The sequence below is a fragment of the Grampus griseus genome, assembly GCF_964374135.1.
Source record: "Grampus griseus genome assembly, chromosome: 5".
Classification (NCBI taxonomy): Eukaryota; Metazoa; Chordata; class Mammalia; order Artiodactyla; family Delphinidae; genus Grampus; species Grampus griseus.
In genome coordinates this window covers 104,248,198-104,267,822 of record NC_138998.1, presented here as the reverse complement: position 1 = coordinate 104,267,822, position 19,625 = coordinate 104,248,198, and the positions used below count along the sequence as shown (strand labels likewise).

Below are 19,625 nucleotides of genomic sequence, written 5' to 3'. Positions count from 1 at the left end.
AGTGGAAAAGGAAGAGATGGAAATTGAAAAGCATGCTGTGTTTGCCTGGGCTACTCTGATAAACTAACATACAAAGCTCTAAAAATTCTGGTCTCTACTTACACCTCTTCTTTTCATTCCATTCACACTAGTATTTCGGCTTCTCGTTGAACACTCAAGTTCAATTCTTCCTCAGGGCCTTTGCACTGGCTGTTCCCTCTGCCTTAAATAATTTCCCCCTAGATATTTGTGTGATAAGAAGCACTCTTATTTCCTTCGGGTCTGTGCTCAAATGTAAGTCTTAGAGAGACCATCTGTTATCACTCTAAGTAAAATAATACCTTGCATCTCATTATATATATATTGCCTGTCTCTTTCACTAGCAAGCTCCATTGAGTATAGAAGCTTAGACTCTCTTGTCCACTGCTATATTCCCACTACCTAGAACATAGTAGGACCTTAATAAATATTCGCTGCATAAGTCAATGAATGAAACGGGAGATAGATTTGAAGGCCAGATTTAAGATAATGCCAAGAAAATTCTAATAATACTTACTAAAACATTACCATTATCCACACTTTCTATACTGAAATTTGACAGCCTTCCAAAGATCCTCTCCACTCAGTCATGCAGATTATGGGAAAAACACTGACATGTAGAGTTTTTGCATTTACACAACACCTCACTTAAAACTATTATGGTTATGATACTTTAGACAATCACTCTTACAACTTTCTATAATTTGGGGCTTTTGCTCCTATATTCCAAGTTAAATGATCACTGGGCTGCATATGCTAGTATGCTAAAAGAATTAGGCATTGCATTCATTACTCTCCTGGGACTGATTGTCATGATAGGATTTATTATTGATATATCAAACTATTTATTAAAGCCAGCTAATTCACTGAAGTTTTCCTATTTTCACCCTCCACAAGCTATTAAAAGTATTCACAATGTGCTATCAAATAGGACATTGTTGGTTCTATTAGCATCTTAGGGTTTCGAGGACTAAGTTCTCAGTTCTTGTGGGAAGTCCATAATTACTAATCAAATAAGCAGTATGCTTCCCAATTCACCTCTACCAAGGTCTAGGTCACTTGAATATGGATTCCACCTTCCTCTTTAAAGTTACTGTGTATGTCAATGTTGTTCATATTTCTTATCAGAAAGGAGAAGAGAAGGGAGGGATGGTGAAAAGAGAGAAGGGGAGGGGAGGAGAGAAAAGGGAAGGAAAGGCAGGCAGACAAGAAAGAACCATTCTTCTGATGCTGAGAGGGGACTGACCACTCATCACCTCTCACCTGCCCCCTACCACAAGTGACCTACCACAGGTGACCTATCACTGGTGGCCAGCCTCTCCTCACCATAGGATCACATGGGGCACTTATTACAGTGATTCCCAGAGCCTCCCTCTGGAGTCTCTGTCTGATTCGAAGGTCCAAATCTGTCTGATTCGAAGGCTGCAATCTGTGATTTTTAGCAGCACTAGATCAACAATTATCAAACTTGAGCCTGCACCTGAATCCCTGGGAGGGCTGGTTAAAACACAAGGTACTCTACCTGTGAGTTTCTGATTCAGTAGGTGTGGGGCTCGGACCACGAATTTGCATTTCTAACAACTCCCATGTGATGTACATGTTCCTGGTCCTGGAAACCACACTTTGAGAACCATTTTACTAGATTCTTCTTAGAACCAGGTGAGTTCAGAAGAAACATTCATATTTCTTTAAAACTACCATTGGAATGATGGATTGTTTTTTCTCTAATGTTGTAATTATCTCAATTAAGTTGTCATCAGACCATTTTCTGTGAGTCAGAAATCAGATTCAAACACACCTCTCTGTGACCTCTATATAGTGGGAAATAAAGAAGAGGAAGCCCAATCTACTGCTTTGCTTTACTGAGTTAAAAAAAAAAAATAGCTTAAACCAGGGAGATACAGTCAATAATGTCTGGGTTGTACACTACAAAGAGTTAACATCACAACAAAGCAGGACAGAGAAAGCCATCAAGAGAACACAAAAGGCTTTCAAAGTATGTATTCCTGGGTCAGACTCAGACCTCTGCTATGTCATCACGTAGCACCTCGTGGAATGAGCAAGAGCTAATTTTTAAACACTGATCCAGGCACGCCTATTATTTAGAGATCCAAATTGGGCCATCGGGGCTTAAGGAATGGTGCTTCGCAGCTCAATCCTGCCACTATGAACTCAGGCCAGTTGCATCACTACTTTCCACGAGGAATTTAAGGGGTGTGACTGCATCCTTTCCAACCCTGCATTCCACATGTGACAAAACTGATCCAGCTGTTTGTCTGAAAGAAATTCCTTGCTGTCCTTAAAAATTAAAAAGCGAGTGGATATCCGTCCTCCAGGGGCAAGTCTCCAGCTGGAACCTGGTACAGACGGTTGCGAAACAGAGCCAGTGCCCTGGAGAGCATCTGCTTTGGAATTCTTACCTCGCCATAAGGGGGTTAGCCCCATCTTGCTTTTTGAAATGGCAGATTCTGGATGAAGGGTGCTGGCTTGGCCCAAAGCTCTTGAGAAGTGTTCATCCACTACTGACCCAATGTCTCCCTGGAAATAAGTGAAAAGGACACAGCGAGAGTTAAGGTACTCCATCTCGGCAGGCTGGTCTTTCTCCTCCTCCTCCTCCTCCTCCTCCTCCTCCTCCTCCTCCTCTTGTTTGCTGGGAAGGGTGACTTCCAGAGAGTCCTGCATCTTGCTGTATACCGCTAACTTCTTCTGGGATGGAATAAACAAAACATAGTATCAAAGACAGTTTGTACAAAAAGCATTAACGAGTTAACTTTTCACTAAAAAAAAAAAAAAAAAAAATCTAAACATTAACATATGTTCACAAACTGATTCTTCTTCATTTGCTTTACTCCACCTTCCCCTTCCCCAAACCAGCTTTCTGCTTCCCACCCTGAAAAAAAAGACTTTGCTATTTCAAATTTGGCAAAAAAAAAAAAATGTCCATTATCCAATGGTATATTCTCAGACTGTGAAAGGCAGGCTTTTTTTTTTTTTTTGCTTAATTTAGATATACCAAAAGGAGAATGACTTTAAAAAAAAAAAAAAAAAAGAAAGTGACAGAGCCCTTCCATTTTTGTTCCCTTTTCTATTTTACAGATTTAATGTACAGCAACATTATAGTTCGGGACAGGGAGGAATGGAGATGGTAGGCCTAACTGTCTGGGGGAGGGGTGGAGAAGAAAAGAGTTTTTCATAAATGAAATACACTAAAATAAAAACAGGAATGTAGCATCTTATAAAAGGATTTGGCAGATGTGCTGAACTCATTTCTCAAAAATCAAACTAAAATGACAAAATAAGTCTGTGTGAAGATCCATTTTGCATGGAACATATTTTTCAGATGTTCCACTTACCACCATTATCATAAAAGGGGAAAAAAAGGTATTATGATGACTTGCTGAAAATAATACAAGATACTAGCAATGGCTAGGATGGCTTTTAAATCAAAATGAAAAAGGTTTGGTAATTTTAAAATGTTTTCAAAACATAAAATCGTAGCTCTAGTAATAGTTTACATTATGACTGATACTCTTTATTACCCCATGTAATCTTTACAATTCTATAATGTGGTTATCATTACTGTCCATATTTTAAATATGAAGAAGTGAGGCACAGAGAAGCGAAGTAACTTGCCAAAGGTCACAGAGCTTATAAGTGATGGACCCAGAATGCATAATAAAAATACACAAATGTACATATGTGTGTACATGTATGTGTCAGAGGAGGGCAGGGGAGGGATATCTAGTGCGGAAAAAAAAATCACCAAAATGTTATGTTTTGTGTTCTTTTTCTGGGTAGTAAGCTTGTAGTTGGTTGTTATTTTCTTATTCCTATTTTTCAATATTTCCAAATATTTTTCGTAGAACCCATATCATTTTTATAATCAACAACTTTAGTGCAAATTATATATAAGAAAATAACGCTAAAAAACTATAAAACTCATTATCTTAATGACAAAATGAGCATCCTATCATCTGTATACCTACAAAACCTGACCCTTTGTCAGACCATTTTTCTTATTTCAGAAAAAACTGCATGTTGGAAAGTGAATGTCAGTAGAAAAAAATAAATCATTCTAGAATAGTCAGTAAGCACATAGTTTGGCAAATGTTATCAAAACACATAACCAAGACTCAATGTTTCTAGTGGTAATTACTAGCCCCAAAATCTGTAGCCCCAAATTATAAATGCCTCATTCGGAAAACTGAACCCCAGCAATGAATATGTTGTTCTTGTGTGAGGTAGGGTCTGAAATGTTCAAGCACATTACAAGCTGCTGCTTATTATTTAGGGCTGCTATATATACACACACACTATATGTATCTCCCTTTTTATTTGAAATCTGTGTCAGTATGGTTATCGCTTCTTGATGAATAGATGATTCATTCCCTGTGAGTGAATATGCCTTGCTGATGAATAGGTGATTGTAATGACTGAGTGGTTATAAAATTCTTACAATCTGTTCTGCTCAGATTTGAACATGATTATGTTTAACTTCAATAGTAAAAAACACCGTAGTAATATACGTTATGTATAAAATGAAAAGATTGAACTAACTGACCTCTACAGTTACTCCTGGCTTTAAATTCCATTATAAAGTTACATGAATATTACTATTTATTAGTCAAATCACAGTACTGCTTCTCCAGGCACATGTGCATTTACCGAAGTTATACTATTTTAAGCAAATACACACACTCTGCCGAATATTCAGGCATATTAGAAAGAAGCACTGTTTTTATTTGGGAAAAAGATTAAAACTGATCTACAGAGTGGCTTCACTGCCTTAAGTGTTAAGTATTATCTATTAAACCGATTTCTTTTTTCTCATTAACGTCCAGTGCAGCATCAGTTTGTGAGAGTCAGGCTTTGCATCTACTTGTTTAATTTGTTTAATTTTAATGCTTATTCCTTAAATGAAAGAGCCTTGGCTATGTTAATTATCCAAAGAAAGACAATTTTTTTATTTTATCCCAATTAGCAATTGATTCTTAGATAAAATAAAATTAAAGTTATATATATGTGAAAGATTTGAGAACTGCAAATCAAATGCAAATATAGCCTCCATTTGTATGAAAATGTAGCACAGTATTATGATCAATAATGGTATCAATAAAATTTCTTAATTTTTACATTGATGGCAGTTGAATTTAAGCCATAGATTTTCAGTCAATTTAAGATTACACAATTTTCTAAATGCTATATAATTTTATGTTACTCTTTTTTAACCAATTGCTGAGTAGTTGGATACAAATAAGTTATACATTTTTCACTATGAAATGGGGAAAAATTAAGCAAAATCTTCCATTGTGTCAAAATACCTTTTATGAGTCTATTTTCTAAATGTCAATTCTGTCAACGGATGCATTGATTCCCTATAATCTTTATATTTCCTATATATGTAATATATATCTATATATACACATATGCATTTATATAAGTATATATTGAAATATTCCTTTCAAATACCTGTCGTACTATAAAAATATCTATATTGACTCCTCTATTTAAATACATTTTGGGAGGATGCTTATAAAATATACTTTTTTTTCTCTCTCCCAGCTCTTTGAGGCAGGTCTTCTACTAGTTAAATAAATTTGCTGGAGACCATCAAAAAAATAAAATAAAAAAGGAGCCTATGATACAGCTACCAATGGGCAGGATATAAAGCATATTTCTCACCCCCCTCTTGCATTTTGCATCAATTTTCACAAATTTTAGTGTACCCATTTAAATATTTACGTTTACAACACACAGGAGCATTTATGACCACACCATCGACATCACTTGTTAAAATAAGAATTCTAAAGCATCCAAACAGCCTGATAGCCTTCTAAAATGGCAACACTGAATTTACATACATTTTTTAAACATCAAGTGTGAGCATGAAGAAAATGGGAACACACAATTTAAACAGCAATTGATCCATATGCTAACATTCACACTATCCTAGTCTCCTTCCCCAATGACTCTTAAGCCTCAACTGCCTTCTGTTATCTGTGCTTTTGTGACTGTAAATCAATCCTTTGCCTTTTTTCAAAAAAAACTAAGTATGTTATTTATGTACACTGTTGCCATATTCTGTATTTACTTGGTGTTTGCTCCTTGGAATGAAACTTCCCTAGGGTTATCTTCATTCTTGAAAGTAATATATAAAATTTAAAACTTGAAAATAAATCTCAAATCATCAGAACCCAGATTTCCTGAATCAATGCTGAAAGGCAATGTGGTTCATATTTTTCTCAAAATGCACTATCACACCCTAAAAATAGCCCAATCTGTCAGAAGTATTCATATTTTTCTTACTAGACACTTACGAATTATTAACAAAAAGAAGTCATCAGAAGGAATTTCAAAGACTACAATTTGGTTTATTGAATGCACCTTAACTGACTCATCCTCCATGGCAGAGTAATGACAAATTTCCTTCAGGTAAAAGAACCTTGAGTTAGATGAAACAGTGACCGAGTTAACAGGCACAGAGTTAAAATTAACTCAGAAAGACTTGAAAGTAGCAGTGTGAAGGAGTCCGCCTAGCCTAGGCAGTGCGAACCATGCCCAAACACCTCACAACCTGCCATCAGGCACAACAGAAACAAACTCGCACAGGAATGTGCCGGGGAAAGGATTTGTCTGACAAGAGAAAGACTTCCATGTCAGGAGCCAAATACCACTAACTTCCCAAGGCTTAAGCCTACAAAATGCCAAATGATTACTGTGCATATGTGGAAACTTTTTTTCTAAGGAAAAAAAAAGTATTTTAATGAATCATTGGATATTTGGAAACAGCTTTTTTTTTTTTTTTTCTACTGGCTATCTTTTCTAAATGCAATGATTCTTTCATCCCGAGAGACATGGTTAGAGCCTGTAAGAAAGGACCACTAGCCCATAGTCAATGTTTCAAAACTATGAAGTCCATAAAGCAGTGTGTTACTCTTTGATCCTATTTTTCCGAATTTACTTGAATAACAGATTTTTTTTTTTTTTTTTCGGTACGCGGGCCTCTCACTGTTGTGACCTCTCCCGTTGCGGAGCACAGTCTCCGGACGCGCAGGCTCAGCGGCCATGGCTCACGGGCCCAGCCGCTCCGCGGCATGTGGGATCCTCCCAGACCAGGGCACGAACCCGTGTCCCCTGCATCGGCAGGCAGACTCTCAACCACTGCGCCACCAGGGAAGCCCGAATAACAGATTTTTAAATCTATCCCAGAGAGACTTGAAGTTTTGGTCCTTGGCCTATTTGGAGGAGGAGGAATCAGGTTGTGGGAAGGTGGGTCAGGATAAGGAAGATAGTTCACAGACCTCTGATATATTTTATTTCACTAACTGTCACACATACACAAATATTTTGTCCAAATAATTATTCTCAATGTATATATGCAAAAACTGATTTACTTGGCCACATCATCTAACTAGTAAACGGCAAGGATGGGATTAGAACCTCTTTCTGTCTGACAACAAAGCATCTGCCAAGAAAACAGACTAAAGAAAATGAGTCTCTATATAATATTTAGTTTAACTGTGTAAACAAATAGAAGCCCACAGTCAGCGTGGCATCATATGCGAACTAAAGAAAGTCTAAAGTTATTTATAACACTTAAAAACTAGGGATGTAAACATATCAAAGATATGGCTATTAAATAAAGCAGAGCTCTTCAAAATATATGTATATCTAGATGAACCTGCCCTTCTATATCTAGAAATGTGTTGTCCCCTTGGCAAGTCAGATACAAAATACAATTTTTCTGGAAATCTTATTCTGGAAATGTGAGTGGAGCCAATTTACTAGACACACTCAGACCTCGAGATTCTGTGTTTGTTTGCTTTTTTTGTTTGTTTGTTTTTTATTTTTCTTAACAGTAGGAGGAGCAAACCAAAAATAATATTAGCTATTTTTGAGCACACCTGCCACTCAATGATTCTGGTCATTATCAAAAAAAAAAATCAAACTCATCCCCTCAAAGGATGAAATTTTTCCAGTTTTGAGGATGTTAAAAAAAATGTGCCACAGGCTGAGAATTTCAAAATTTGCATTCCCAAAATGTTTTAAGCAATGATCGCATCATGAGGGTATGTGTTCTCTCTCAAACTGACTGCTTTGAATGAAACAACAGTTTCTGATGTATAAATTTCTGGTATGTTTACATAATCCTATTACTAGATTTAGGGTATGATTTCACTTTTTAAAATTTATCTGTTAGTCATCGAATTGCCAGTTAATTCTTATTTTGTGTCAGTCATTGTGCAAAGGCTCGGAGGCACAAAAATGAAAGTCATAGCAGTTGAGAGAGGCTTGTAAGGAAAATGGTAAAGAAAGAGAACCTCCAGGTTTATCCACATGGCTAATTGTCTAATTTCTCCAAGTAGCTAATATTCAAAAATTTTTAAATGAGAAAAGTAAGAGGGTAACACTAGGTGAATTACTAATTGCTTTTGTTCCTTCTAAAGAAGCCCAGATGGAAAGGGAACACAGTAGAAAGAGAACTGGAATGGTTAAGGGGATTTGACCAAAACTAGTCCATGAATCTGGGTAAGGCATCGAAACCTTTGGCCCTCAGCTTTCTCTTCTGAAGATGAGGAATTCTGACTTCATTATCTCAGAGGTCTCGTCCAACTCTGTAGGCTAATAAGCAACATGCTGGAGCTCTAGACAAACTCACACTTCATTTTGTTTCTTACGTTGGCTGCCTTTTCTGATTTTGCAGGACACTGGTCAAAAAAACCCTACAGATCATTGAAGACTAATTCATTTTCAGACATAGGTCATCTAGCCCAATTCCTAGGAACTAGTTTGGGTACTTCCTTTAGCTATCTTCACAGTAACCAGAAAGGAGGCATCCTTCAAATATCCCCACCCCATCCCCCAAGGACAAGTGTTTTTGCACACTAAAACAACATAGTTTTAAGAGGAAAGGACACCTGTTCGGTTTAGGCCCTTCTTCCGTTCTTTTCTTTCCTTTTTCTTTTTTTTCTTTTTTTTCTCTACTGAAGTATGAGACAAGTGAAAAATAGTTCAGTTATCCCGTTTCAGACCATACTTGTAAATTACTGAAATAAATCTGGTATCCACTGAAATATCTATAAATATGGCATTCATGACTTGCTTCTAGCAACAGACGTTTGGGTCTAATGGTTCAAGTCACTATTAGGGTCTTCCTAAATGAATAGTTAAAGCAGAAAACCAGCTGCTGAAAGACGTGCTTTTTAAAAGAGTCAGTGCAAAGTTTTGACCAAAATTATTTCCTCCACTATCTCTGCCAGAGTCTGAAATTCAAGTATTGGAGAGTTTTAGTTTCTTGAATGAAAATGTTTTTCTAGAGACAATACCTTAAATTGTTATGTATTACTAGATGTATCAGTTTTGAGATTTCTTTTTAAAGCCAGTTGGAAATAGGGCTGATGGGATTCAAGTTAAGTGGCCGGGTTTTAGAATGGCAGTCATTTAACTCTCGAGTTCACTTTAGAATCTGCGTTAGGCATCTTGCGCATAATATTTTTAGTCTTATTGACAATCCCCTTTGCACAGCAAAACACAAGACAGAAATGTACATACTGCACAACCGGGTCAACACAGCATCTCTTCTGTAGTTGTCCAAGGAAGCACCGTGCAGGATCGTTCTACCCACTGATCCCCCTCATTTCCACTGTTATGAGTCATGTCCCCATCATCTCCAACTCTGAGATGTGAGACTTTACCAAGCGCTAAGTGAAGTAGGACTTCCTTGCATTGAATGAAAATATCCTTCACTTAAATTTCCACAGAATGCTTCCTTGTCCCGGCATTTGGTTTTTCTGGTGAATGTAGCCTCACTGCACATGATTTTATGGATTTCAAGCCTGCCCTTACTATCCGTATTGTAATCTCCATTCTGGTTGACTGCCAGAGACAACAGTTCAGTTTAGTTATTTCAAAGTTTAATTTTCCTTCTAGCTTTGAATTTTCTGGCTGGAAAGTTATTGGGAGCATAAAGCTCTGGGGCACTTGAAGCTTCTAAGTCTCTACAGTCAAGTTACTTTGTGTAGTTTGGAATCAGAGGGGCTGTTCTCTCTCAAAGAAGTCCTGTATGAATTCTTATAAATCTACTTAAGTCCTTGCTTACAGTTGCAAGAAAATTATATCCTCCAACTTAAATAAGTGGACTGTGTATTGAAACTATTTAGAATGTAATTGTATGTTTTCCTCTTAATAAATCTAAACTTATGTTGGAACAGCAATGATATATGAGGCACTTAAAGCTGACTGTTAATACCACTTCCTGCATATTATTTTCAAATAAATACATGTTCATTTGCTAAGTGGATATTCTGCTTCATCAGCAAAGGATGCAACACGGATAGCAAAAGTCATTAGCATAATACAAATGCTTGCAAAACAACTTTGGAATGCCTAAACTAAAAACGTACACTACCAAGGACTTGGAAAGAATTTCAAGCTCCAAGGCCAAAGAATCTACTGCATATTAATCTTCTTTATCAAAAAGTTGATTTGGAGCACTAAAGACAGAAATAAGCCTATTGTGCAATAGCAAAAAAAAAAAAAAAATCTTGGGAGACGGCATGGTATGGTGGAAAGATGCTCTGCTGGGGAGCAGGGGATCCAGTGGTCCTACTTTTGTCACCAATTAGCTTTGAAATCTTTAGCCAGGCATTTCAGCCCTATAAACATGCATTTCCCCGTCTGTAAAAGGAGGGGTTGAAGTATGTTTTCCCAGGGTTTTTTCCTAACAAACAGAATCTCAGATTTTATGACCTAACCAAGGTGGCAGAGTCCAGAGAAAGAGTTCGAAAAACTCCTTACAAAGTTAGAACTGAAGTTCTGCCTCCCAAGACTTTTAATTCTCTTAAGTGAAAGCATGCATGCGTATTCACCCAGCTGTCACCCTTGAAGAGAGCAGCGTCAATATGCTCTAACTTATATGAAGCCCAAAGTGTGATTGTTAAAAACTCCTATGCACAATTAGAGAATGGGCGATTGTTCTCCTCTGCTTTCACCACCTCACCTAAGAACTCACCCAGTTCTGAAAGCTTTGCTTTAAGTATCTCCCTAATGTTAACATTATGAAAATATGGGGGGAGGGAGATTTTAGATGACAGATTGTCTGCATTTAAGATGAGGAATCTACGGGGTATGAAGGGAATTTATGATTGTTTCCCTCAATTTTTCCTGACACGTATTTTGAATTTTTTTTCATTTTTTCCTACTGTCACTGTCGGGATACAAACGCATTCCTTTCTGTACACGTTCTGCAGTGTCATCATGCCTTTGGAGCACGTGCTGAGAGACTAAGTCGAGAGTTCTCCTGAGGAGTTGGTAGGGACTGATGCATTCAAGCAATGAAGAGATGGTGGGCACAGGGACCAGAGACCTTAGATCCCTTAGCAAATCCTGGCTCTATAAAGCACACTGTTAGATTTATGCACGCAATTCTAGGAATTAACGTCAGGGACTAAAACTGACTCTTTAGGTATATTTACATTTTACTTTTATTCACTTAGCCTACTGTATGCTTAAGTAACACACTGCAATGCAGCCTGATGTATACACAGTTCACTGTTTTTAAGGTACTAACCTATTACCCACCTATGATTTATAATATGTTCAATTAAAAAATGAAACAAAATTCCAAGTGCCTTTTACACTTGTAATTACACAAAATCACATTGTACTTTTAGGTGGAAAGCTGCGAATACATGTGCCTGGAGCATTAAGTTCTACTATTTAAAAAAGAACTTCTGGTGTCTAATCATGCATTAAGAGGAAAATATACCTATGTTTAAAATCTATCATAATAAACCACTATGAGATAATAATTTACAAGGACTATAGAGCTATATGGACTTGAGGAAAAAATCAGTTCAAAGATACACTACAATAATTGAAAATACAGAAGTGATACAAAACTTTAATGCTCTCTTTTCTAACATTTTCTAAATGACCATTAAACTTTGTAACTCTATCACTTTTTCTGCTTCCTGTCCTCAACAAGTCAATTTTTCAAGTACAGTAGGACTCGTAGCCCTTGTTTTTGTCTCCCAGGCAAGATGCTATTAGGGGTCACTTCCCACGTACGGAGAAAACAATCTTCATGGATAATAATGATAAAACCTTATGGAATGTGAAAACAACCAAAATATGTATTCTCAGATGACTACGTTGGGGCCAAGTCAATATTAGTCCCACTTCACCCACGCACCACATAGTCTAAAAATGCTGTCAGCCTGATAAGAATTTCCTGATTTACTCTGTTTTCCAACAGAAAATATAGGGCATCAAAATAAACCCCTGACAGTAAAAGTACAGTAGTTACACTCCTGTCTTTTTATTTTGCTATAGCCAGTTACATAGTCAAATAGTTGCTTTACCTGACAAAAAAGCAATCTCCAACAAGCCAGTGTAGTAAAAGCAACATGAAAATTTCCAGCACACTTCTCAACTAAATTCTTCAGTTCAACTCAGCCTAACATCTACTTAAACAATATCTACAGAAGCTCAAAGGATAGCAGAAATTGATCACTATTTACAAATAGATGCCACTCATCGAGGTGGACAATTCAGGTGAAAAAGAAAAGCTCATTTTTTGGTTTGTTGACGGTCTTAGCAAAGGAATGTGATTTGGCAACTGAGTTTCGGGGCAACTGCAAAAGTTAGATAAGGTATTGGAGTTATTTTTCATTGAAAGCTAAATTTCATGATTAGTTATTTATAATGTTTCTGATACCGAATTTTATTTTCTAGCTCAAAAAACTATTCCAATCCTAACCCCCACTAGCGATTCGTATTTGAATGGAACTATTTTCACAACTCTAGAAAATAAAACCTTATTCACAACTATTCTGCTAAATTTATTTTTGAAGGGGAAAAATACCTTTCTGAATGTTTAGTAAAGTTTGAGGCTGTTGCTCGTCCACATTCCAATTGATAATTTAAGGCCTCTACAGTCTCTGAGATGGAAGAAAGTAAAGAAGAAAAGGGTGGTTCATCTGGGACACAGTGTTCATAAAACACAGAAAATTGATATCCAGCGTCTCTTTGCATCACTTGCCTGACTTGGACTTAAATGGTTTCCTCCATTACTTATATCTTTTATATTAAAACCAAAGAAAAAGAGCATAACCAAAATAAAATGTTTTAACCTGTCACCCTTGTTCACAAATTACAAAATGTTTTCCCATCCCCCTCTCTAAAAGTAATCTTGCTTTGAAATGCTGAAGATGATGAAGAAAAAAAAAAAAAAAAAGATAGCTAGAAAGTGGGACTCCTTCCTCTTTTGCCCTAGTTGTCCTGGTTAAGCTCATACTGTTCAGCAGATAAATCTAGAGTACGTACTCTTCCGGAATCAGCTGAATTTCAGTCCCTAAATTCTAAACAGAAGTTATAATTTCTTTCCAAAGAGTAGCACAATAAATCTAGTAAAGAGACAGGGGTAGAGGAAATAAATTAAATGGCCAGATTAATTAAAGAGCCAAACCCTGAAGACCACAATAAAATATATGTTTTTTAAGAAACTAAAAAAAAAAATGTCAATCAATAAATTCTGTGGATGTTAGTTTCGGAACCATATCTAGATCCCTGATAGGTGTCCCTACCTCAGAGTATGTATATTTTTTAAGTCTCACTAAATCAACCCACCCTAATTCCCAGAGTCTCAGGACCCTATTTTGGTACAGCCCCTGGCCACATGCTCACATATGTGTTTTAGGTAGCGCTAACTAAGCCTTGACACACTGCGGGCGAACAGGGAGGAACGTCCAGGGGTACCTAGTGCTTAATTCCCCAGAACCCCACTCTCCCTTCTAAAGGAACTTTATCATCTCCCTAGTTCCTGAATCCTTTTTATCCAACAGCATTCAGTCACTCTTGGCATGGCGGAGACCCAGCATCCAGTGACCCAAGGTTACCTCTTAGCTGGGAAAGGAGAGGGTTCTTCTGTCCAACAGACTGAACCATAACATCTCTGTGCTTTGATGGAATTAAAAATGAATGAGGCATTTGGGGAATAATCTCTGTCACCTAAGTATGGAAGATGACAGACTTTGCAGAGAACTTCTAGTAACATTGGACAGGTATTACACGAGACCCATGTTCCACCATAAAAGTTCCAGAAAAGTCATTCCATGGGCTCACTGTCCAGGTAGCCTCCCCTATGTCAGTGACACATTTCATCCTCCTAATCAAGAAAATCCTGAAACACTCCACCGTTTCAAAGGAAACAAAATATTTGGTTTAAAGGAAGTTTACTCACATACTCCTAAGACAGATGCCCTTGGTGAGCTTCAGAGAACTGAGCCCTAAGAGCTAGGGTGGCTATGAGGAATAGCTTCTCAGCCGGTGACAAGAGCTCACTGAAGCCCCCAGCCAGGTAATGCCTCGCTTGGAATCCCCACCCGTCCACCTGGCAGCTCGTCCTTCCCGAAGCCTCGTCTTTTCTCTTCTGATGGCTTTCTGTTCAAGGGCGCTCCCGCAAGTCTCAGAGCATCCTCCGCGCCACCCGTCCCAGAGGGACGTCTTGGGAGCCCCAGACCGATACTCTCGCTGCCCCTCGCCCCCGCCCCCGGCAGGCTGCCCGGTCGGTGACTCACCTGCTGGCCATGTTGGGGCGCCGGGTGGTAATAGGCTGTGGGGCAGGTTGCAGCTGCCACGGGGTTGGGCAGATACTGGGGCGCTCCATACGGCTGGGGGTGATACATCACCTCCGCACAACTCATGGCAGCCGGGGCAGCGGCGGCCCCGGAGCTGCGGCCGCTGCTCTACGCGCTCGTGCGACAGGCGCCGCCGCAGCTGCCGCCTCTGTCGCAGCCCCAGCTGCTACTGTGGCGAAGGCGGGTCCTCGGCGGCCGTGGGCTCCGCGCGGGGCGCGGGCTGGGGAGGGGTTGGCAATCGGCGGTGGCCCATGCGCGGGCACCCTCATCTTCAGCCCCTCCGGGTGTCCCCTGGCCTGCGCTTATATAGCGACTCGGGGACGCATTGGCCCGCCGCGCGGCGGGAGCATGGCAGTGCGGGGCGAGGGCGAGGGCGAGCGCAGCGGCGCCCACGGCAGCGCCAGCCGCAGCCGCAGCCCCGGCCGGGGTCGGACAGACCTGGGGAACCGGGCTCTGGTTTGCATATACACGATGCACGCCCGGGGCTCGTCCTATCACCGGCGCTCCCGGCTGGGCGAGGACCGGGAGGCGGGGGCAGAGTGAGGGGGACGGCAGGGGAGGAGGGGGAGCATCTCGCCTCTCCCGGCTCTGACGCGGAGCTCCGCGAAGTTCCTCCAACTCGGTCGGTGGCGGGCCGGTCGCCCAGCAGGGGGACCCCGGGGAGGGCCGGCCGCGGATTGGAGAGAAGTTGCAAGCTCTCTCCGCCTCCCGGCAGTGGGGTGGTGGTGGGAGGGAAGGAATGGTATGAGAGAGGTTCCACGCCCTGAAAGCTCCGCGGGTTCCCACCCCATCTCCTGTCACCTGGGCGCTGGGGCGAGGGCTTCCCAGCCCCAAGGAGCTTTTACAAGGAACACCAAACTAGAGGCCAAGGCTACAGGAAGGCCAAGTGCACTAGGAGGTAAAACAGAGCAGGCGCAAAATGAGCTGGAATTGGTTCCTACATTTAATATAACCGTAAGTGAAAGTTAACTTCATTGCAAGCGCTCACGTGCCAAGAATGCGACGCGGTTTTCCGTAAGCAATCCCCGCTTTAAGTTAACACCTTCATGGTATGACCCCCTTGCGGGACGTCAACCTCTTCTGGCTTTTTCAGCCCGGTTTCCATAGAGCAACAGTGACAGTCGATTAAACCCATCCAGCTATTATTTAAAGGTTTATTTGCACGTGGTTTACAATCCTCTCGGAAATGAAAAGTTCGTTCCTAGGAATATAATTGTATTTCAATATAATGAGGTAAAGCAGAAAAGATTTATACTTATTTTATAAATAAGCAAACTCTCTGACCAAGTGTATCTCTCCCCCTATATATGACACAGAACAATCTCTTTTGTTTTCACAGAGACTATCCTTTGAGGAGAAGTTAATCTAGATGTTAAACGTTCTGATGTTGTTAATGGACAGGCTTGCGTTCCCCCTAAAATTCACGTGTTGAAGCCAAACCCCCATTGAGACTGTATTTGGAGACAAAACCTACCAGAAGATAATTAAGGTTAAATGAGGTCATAAAGATGGGGCCCTAATCTAGGACTGGTGTCTTTGAGGAAGAGATGCCACAGATCTGTCTGCTTTGGCACAGAGGAAAAGCCTTGTGACACCCAGTGAGAAGCCTCAGTCTACAAGCCAGGAAGAGAGGCCTCACCAGAAATTAACTCTGAGGGTACTTTGATCTCGGATTTTTAGCCTCCAAAACTGTGACAAAATAATTTCTGTGTTTAATCCACCCAGCCTGTCGTATTTTGTTATGGCGGCCCTAGCAGACTAACGCAGATGTACAGTACTAATATATTGTTTGTATTGTTAAACTTTATATGAATGTGTATGTGGCTATGTATAACCACACAGACACACAAATATATAAATGCATATACGCTCACACATGCCCTCACTCATACACTCAAATATACAAACCATAGTAATTGGATAGGAACTCTTGGCTACTCACAGCAGCTCCTATTCACTCACTCATTCTTTCATCCACTGAAAATTTAAAAAAATATTTATTAAGAGCTTTCACAGTTTAGACTTTGTACTCTTTGTAATGGAGGAGTATTCCAATCAGTAAGAGACAAACAAGTTTATTTAAAATGATTTTTACTGCCTTTTCACAAGTTGACAACCACTGGTCATACTCATCTTCTGTGTTCCAGATTCGTCTATTCTGTTTCTGTCTGGATGGTTCCACATAGATATTCATTAGGAACCTCAGTCGTAGTAGCACTAATATTTCCCCATAGCCCCAACCCGATCCTCCTCTTTTAATCCCCATTTCAGGTATTGAAACTCCCACCCTAGTTGCTGAGCTGGAAATCTGGGAATCATCTAACATCACAGTCCCCACATTTGGTCTTGGAGTCCATTTCATCCACACTTTTACCTTTCTAGTGACTCCACTCATCTCCTTATCTCTGCTGCTATGATCCTTAGTTCACTCAGCATCTCTCACCCAGAATCCCGCAAGAGGCACCTACCTGATTTCCAGGCCCCAAGTTCAACCCTCTTCTGATCCATTTTTCACGATTTGTCCTCCTATTCTTTTCCAGCCCAGCCCCTGCAAATCCAACAAAGTAATGATGCTTGACCCTCTTTTAAAAACAATTTCCCAGCAGCTCTCCACAGTCCACAGTCCCAACTCCTTAACATTCAAATTTTGGCCCCTACCTATGTCACCATCTCCTCCAACTGTCCATTCAGCCATTTGAATTGAGACCTCCCTTTCTAGGAAGAAGTGTGGTCGCTTAACACCACTAACTTCATCTTCAGATAATTTAATATATCTGTAACTGATTTTTTTTGTACAATTATGTGCTCAATATGTCTCCTCCACTAGACAATTGCTGAGACCATTTATATCTTGTACATCTAACATTTAAAAGGTGTTCAGGCTATATTTGTTGACTTAGAAAATAAAGGCAGAACTAGATCCAACGTGTTCATACCCCAATTTCTGTATCTTCCCTGTGACCCGTAGAGCCTCTATCTAGTATGCTGCAAATATTTACTGTATGACAAAGATGTAGTTCTCAGATCCTAGTAAGTCATGGACTCAAAAGTCTGGAGGTATTTGGCAAAATCTTTCTATAATGCAATATCTTTGTTTTGATACCTCCCTTCATTTCCACATTGCAGCGATGGAAGAAAATGAGAAAATGAAGATAAATTCTGCCTAGACAGAATTAGAATCTAGAAGAAGCATAGACAGAACAGAAGGAGAAAATAACCCGTCAAAGGGTGGAGTCTTTGTCTGCTCATTAATAAAAAGTAGGATCATTCCTGTTAAGGAGAGCTAATTTGGAGTTCTGATAGGAGAACAGATGTGCCTTACTTCCCCCCCGGTAGATATTTAGGGTTTTAGAATAGAAAAGAATCACAAAGATCACCTAGTCTAAAACATCTTCTTTCAAAGGTAAGCAAACAAGTGGTCAGATTAAAATCTCCTAGGGAAATGAAGGCAGAACTAAAACCAAAGTGTCCAGGTCTCTGGACTCTTAGTTCAGTTCTTTATCACCCACAGTAATATTTATAAACAAACACATATGTAAATCTACATGCATGCATACATTACATGTGGGTGTGCATACGTGTACCTATTCGTGCATATCCATCTATGCATATAAGAAGAGGTTTTAGATGAGATTATCCTTTGGCGAACCTTGAGTTGTGGAAAAGGAGTGAGGGGAAATGTGGGCCAATTATATTTGACAATAGTGAGTCACCCACACCAGAGAATTTGATCTAACCACTGGCGTACTCATTTTCATATCTGTCATGCAGAGGTGGGTGTCACAATTACTTGGAATAACTCAGTGATGGGATGGAACTTGATAATTTGCACTTCTGAGCTCAAGTTCCTCAAAAATTACTCATTTACTTTCTTTTTCTTCTCTCAGTCTCCACCACTGATCTTCTGGTTGAGTGATGTGGAACTCAAGCCTACCCATCCAGTGTTTATCCTCCTACTCTTTTCTATCCCAGCCACCGTAGTTTTAATAGAATACTTAGATGACCTTAAATGTTCCCAACTCTTCTGAGTCAGAAGTTTACAGTCATTATATTTTTGGGCTCACCTACCAACTTTCCCAGAATATTTCCAAATTTTCCATCTGGAATTTAGTGGGGTGAACTCCCCAGGCCAGGTTTTTTTGTTTTTTTGTTTTTGTTTTTGTTTGTTTTTGCAGTACGCGGGCCTCTCACTGTTGTGGCCTCTCCCATTGTGGAGCACAGGCTCCAGACGCGCAGGCTCAGCGACCATGGCTCACGGGCCCAGCCGCTCTGCGGCATGTGGGATCTTCCCGGACCGGGGCATGAACCTGTGTCCCCTGAATCGGCAGATGGACTCTCAACCACTGCGCCACCAGGGAAGCCCCCCAGGCCAGTTTTATTTGGAGGGGTAACTTGAAGTAGGTTTTCCCAATATTTCTTGGGGTAAGATAGGGCAAAGAGGGGGGTAGCTTTTTGTTTTTGAGAGATGACAACCATGCTTGTCTTTAATTTAGGGTCTTAGTGTAAGAGAACACATGGAACCTGCAGTGCCTGTGTTGGACATCTCAGCATGTGTATCCAAACTCTCTTCCCAGGCCACCAAACAGCTGATTCTTGGCCAGCACTCTGGCCAGCTGATAACGCAGCCTGCTCTAGGAATTACCGCTCTGAGCAAGTGGACTTGGTTCATCTGCTCAGAAAATTCCCAAGTCTTGAGTACATACACATGGTTGTTGTAGGCAGAATAATGCCTATGAATATGTTTATCGTATAGCAAAAGAGAGTTAACATTGCAGATGGAATTAAGGCTACTAATGAGTAGATTTTAAGATAGAAAAATTATCCCCGATTATCTGGGTAAGCCCAGTGTATGTAATCGCAAGGGTCCTTTTAAGAGGGGAGACAGGAAGCAGAAGAGTCAGTGTCATATTGATGTGAAGTGAAAACGACTCTCCAGCCATCACTGACTTGGAAGATGGAAAGGAACCA

General features: G+C 40.0%; 1 protein-coding gene across 3 annotated transcripts in view; it reads right to left on the bottom strand.

The window, feature by feature from the left end:
- The window catches only part of VGLL3 (vestigial like family member 3), a 47,099-nt gene extending 32,186 nt beyond the window's left edge, over positions 1 to 14,913 (bottom strand). Inside the window, exons 1-2 of one of the 3 annotated variants that reach the window (XM_082654118.1) lie at positions 14,598 to 14,913; positions 2,439 to 2,724 (exon numbers count right to left, since the gene is read on the bottom strand). In XM_082654118.1, coding sequence (XP_082510244.1) covers positions 2,439 to 2,724; positions 14,598 to 14,723 — 412 coding nt within the window. In that variant the 5' untranslated portion in view covers positions 14,724 to 14,913. The remainder of the gene's footprint in view (positions 1 to 2,438; positions 2,725 to 14,597) is intronic. The other 2 variants (XM_082654119.1, XM_082654120.1) reach the window with 2 other exon arrangements.
- Between the last annotated feature and the right edge of the window lie 4,712 nt (positions 14,914 to 19,625).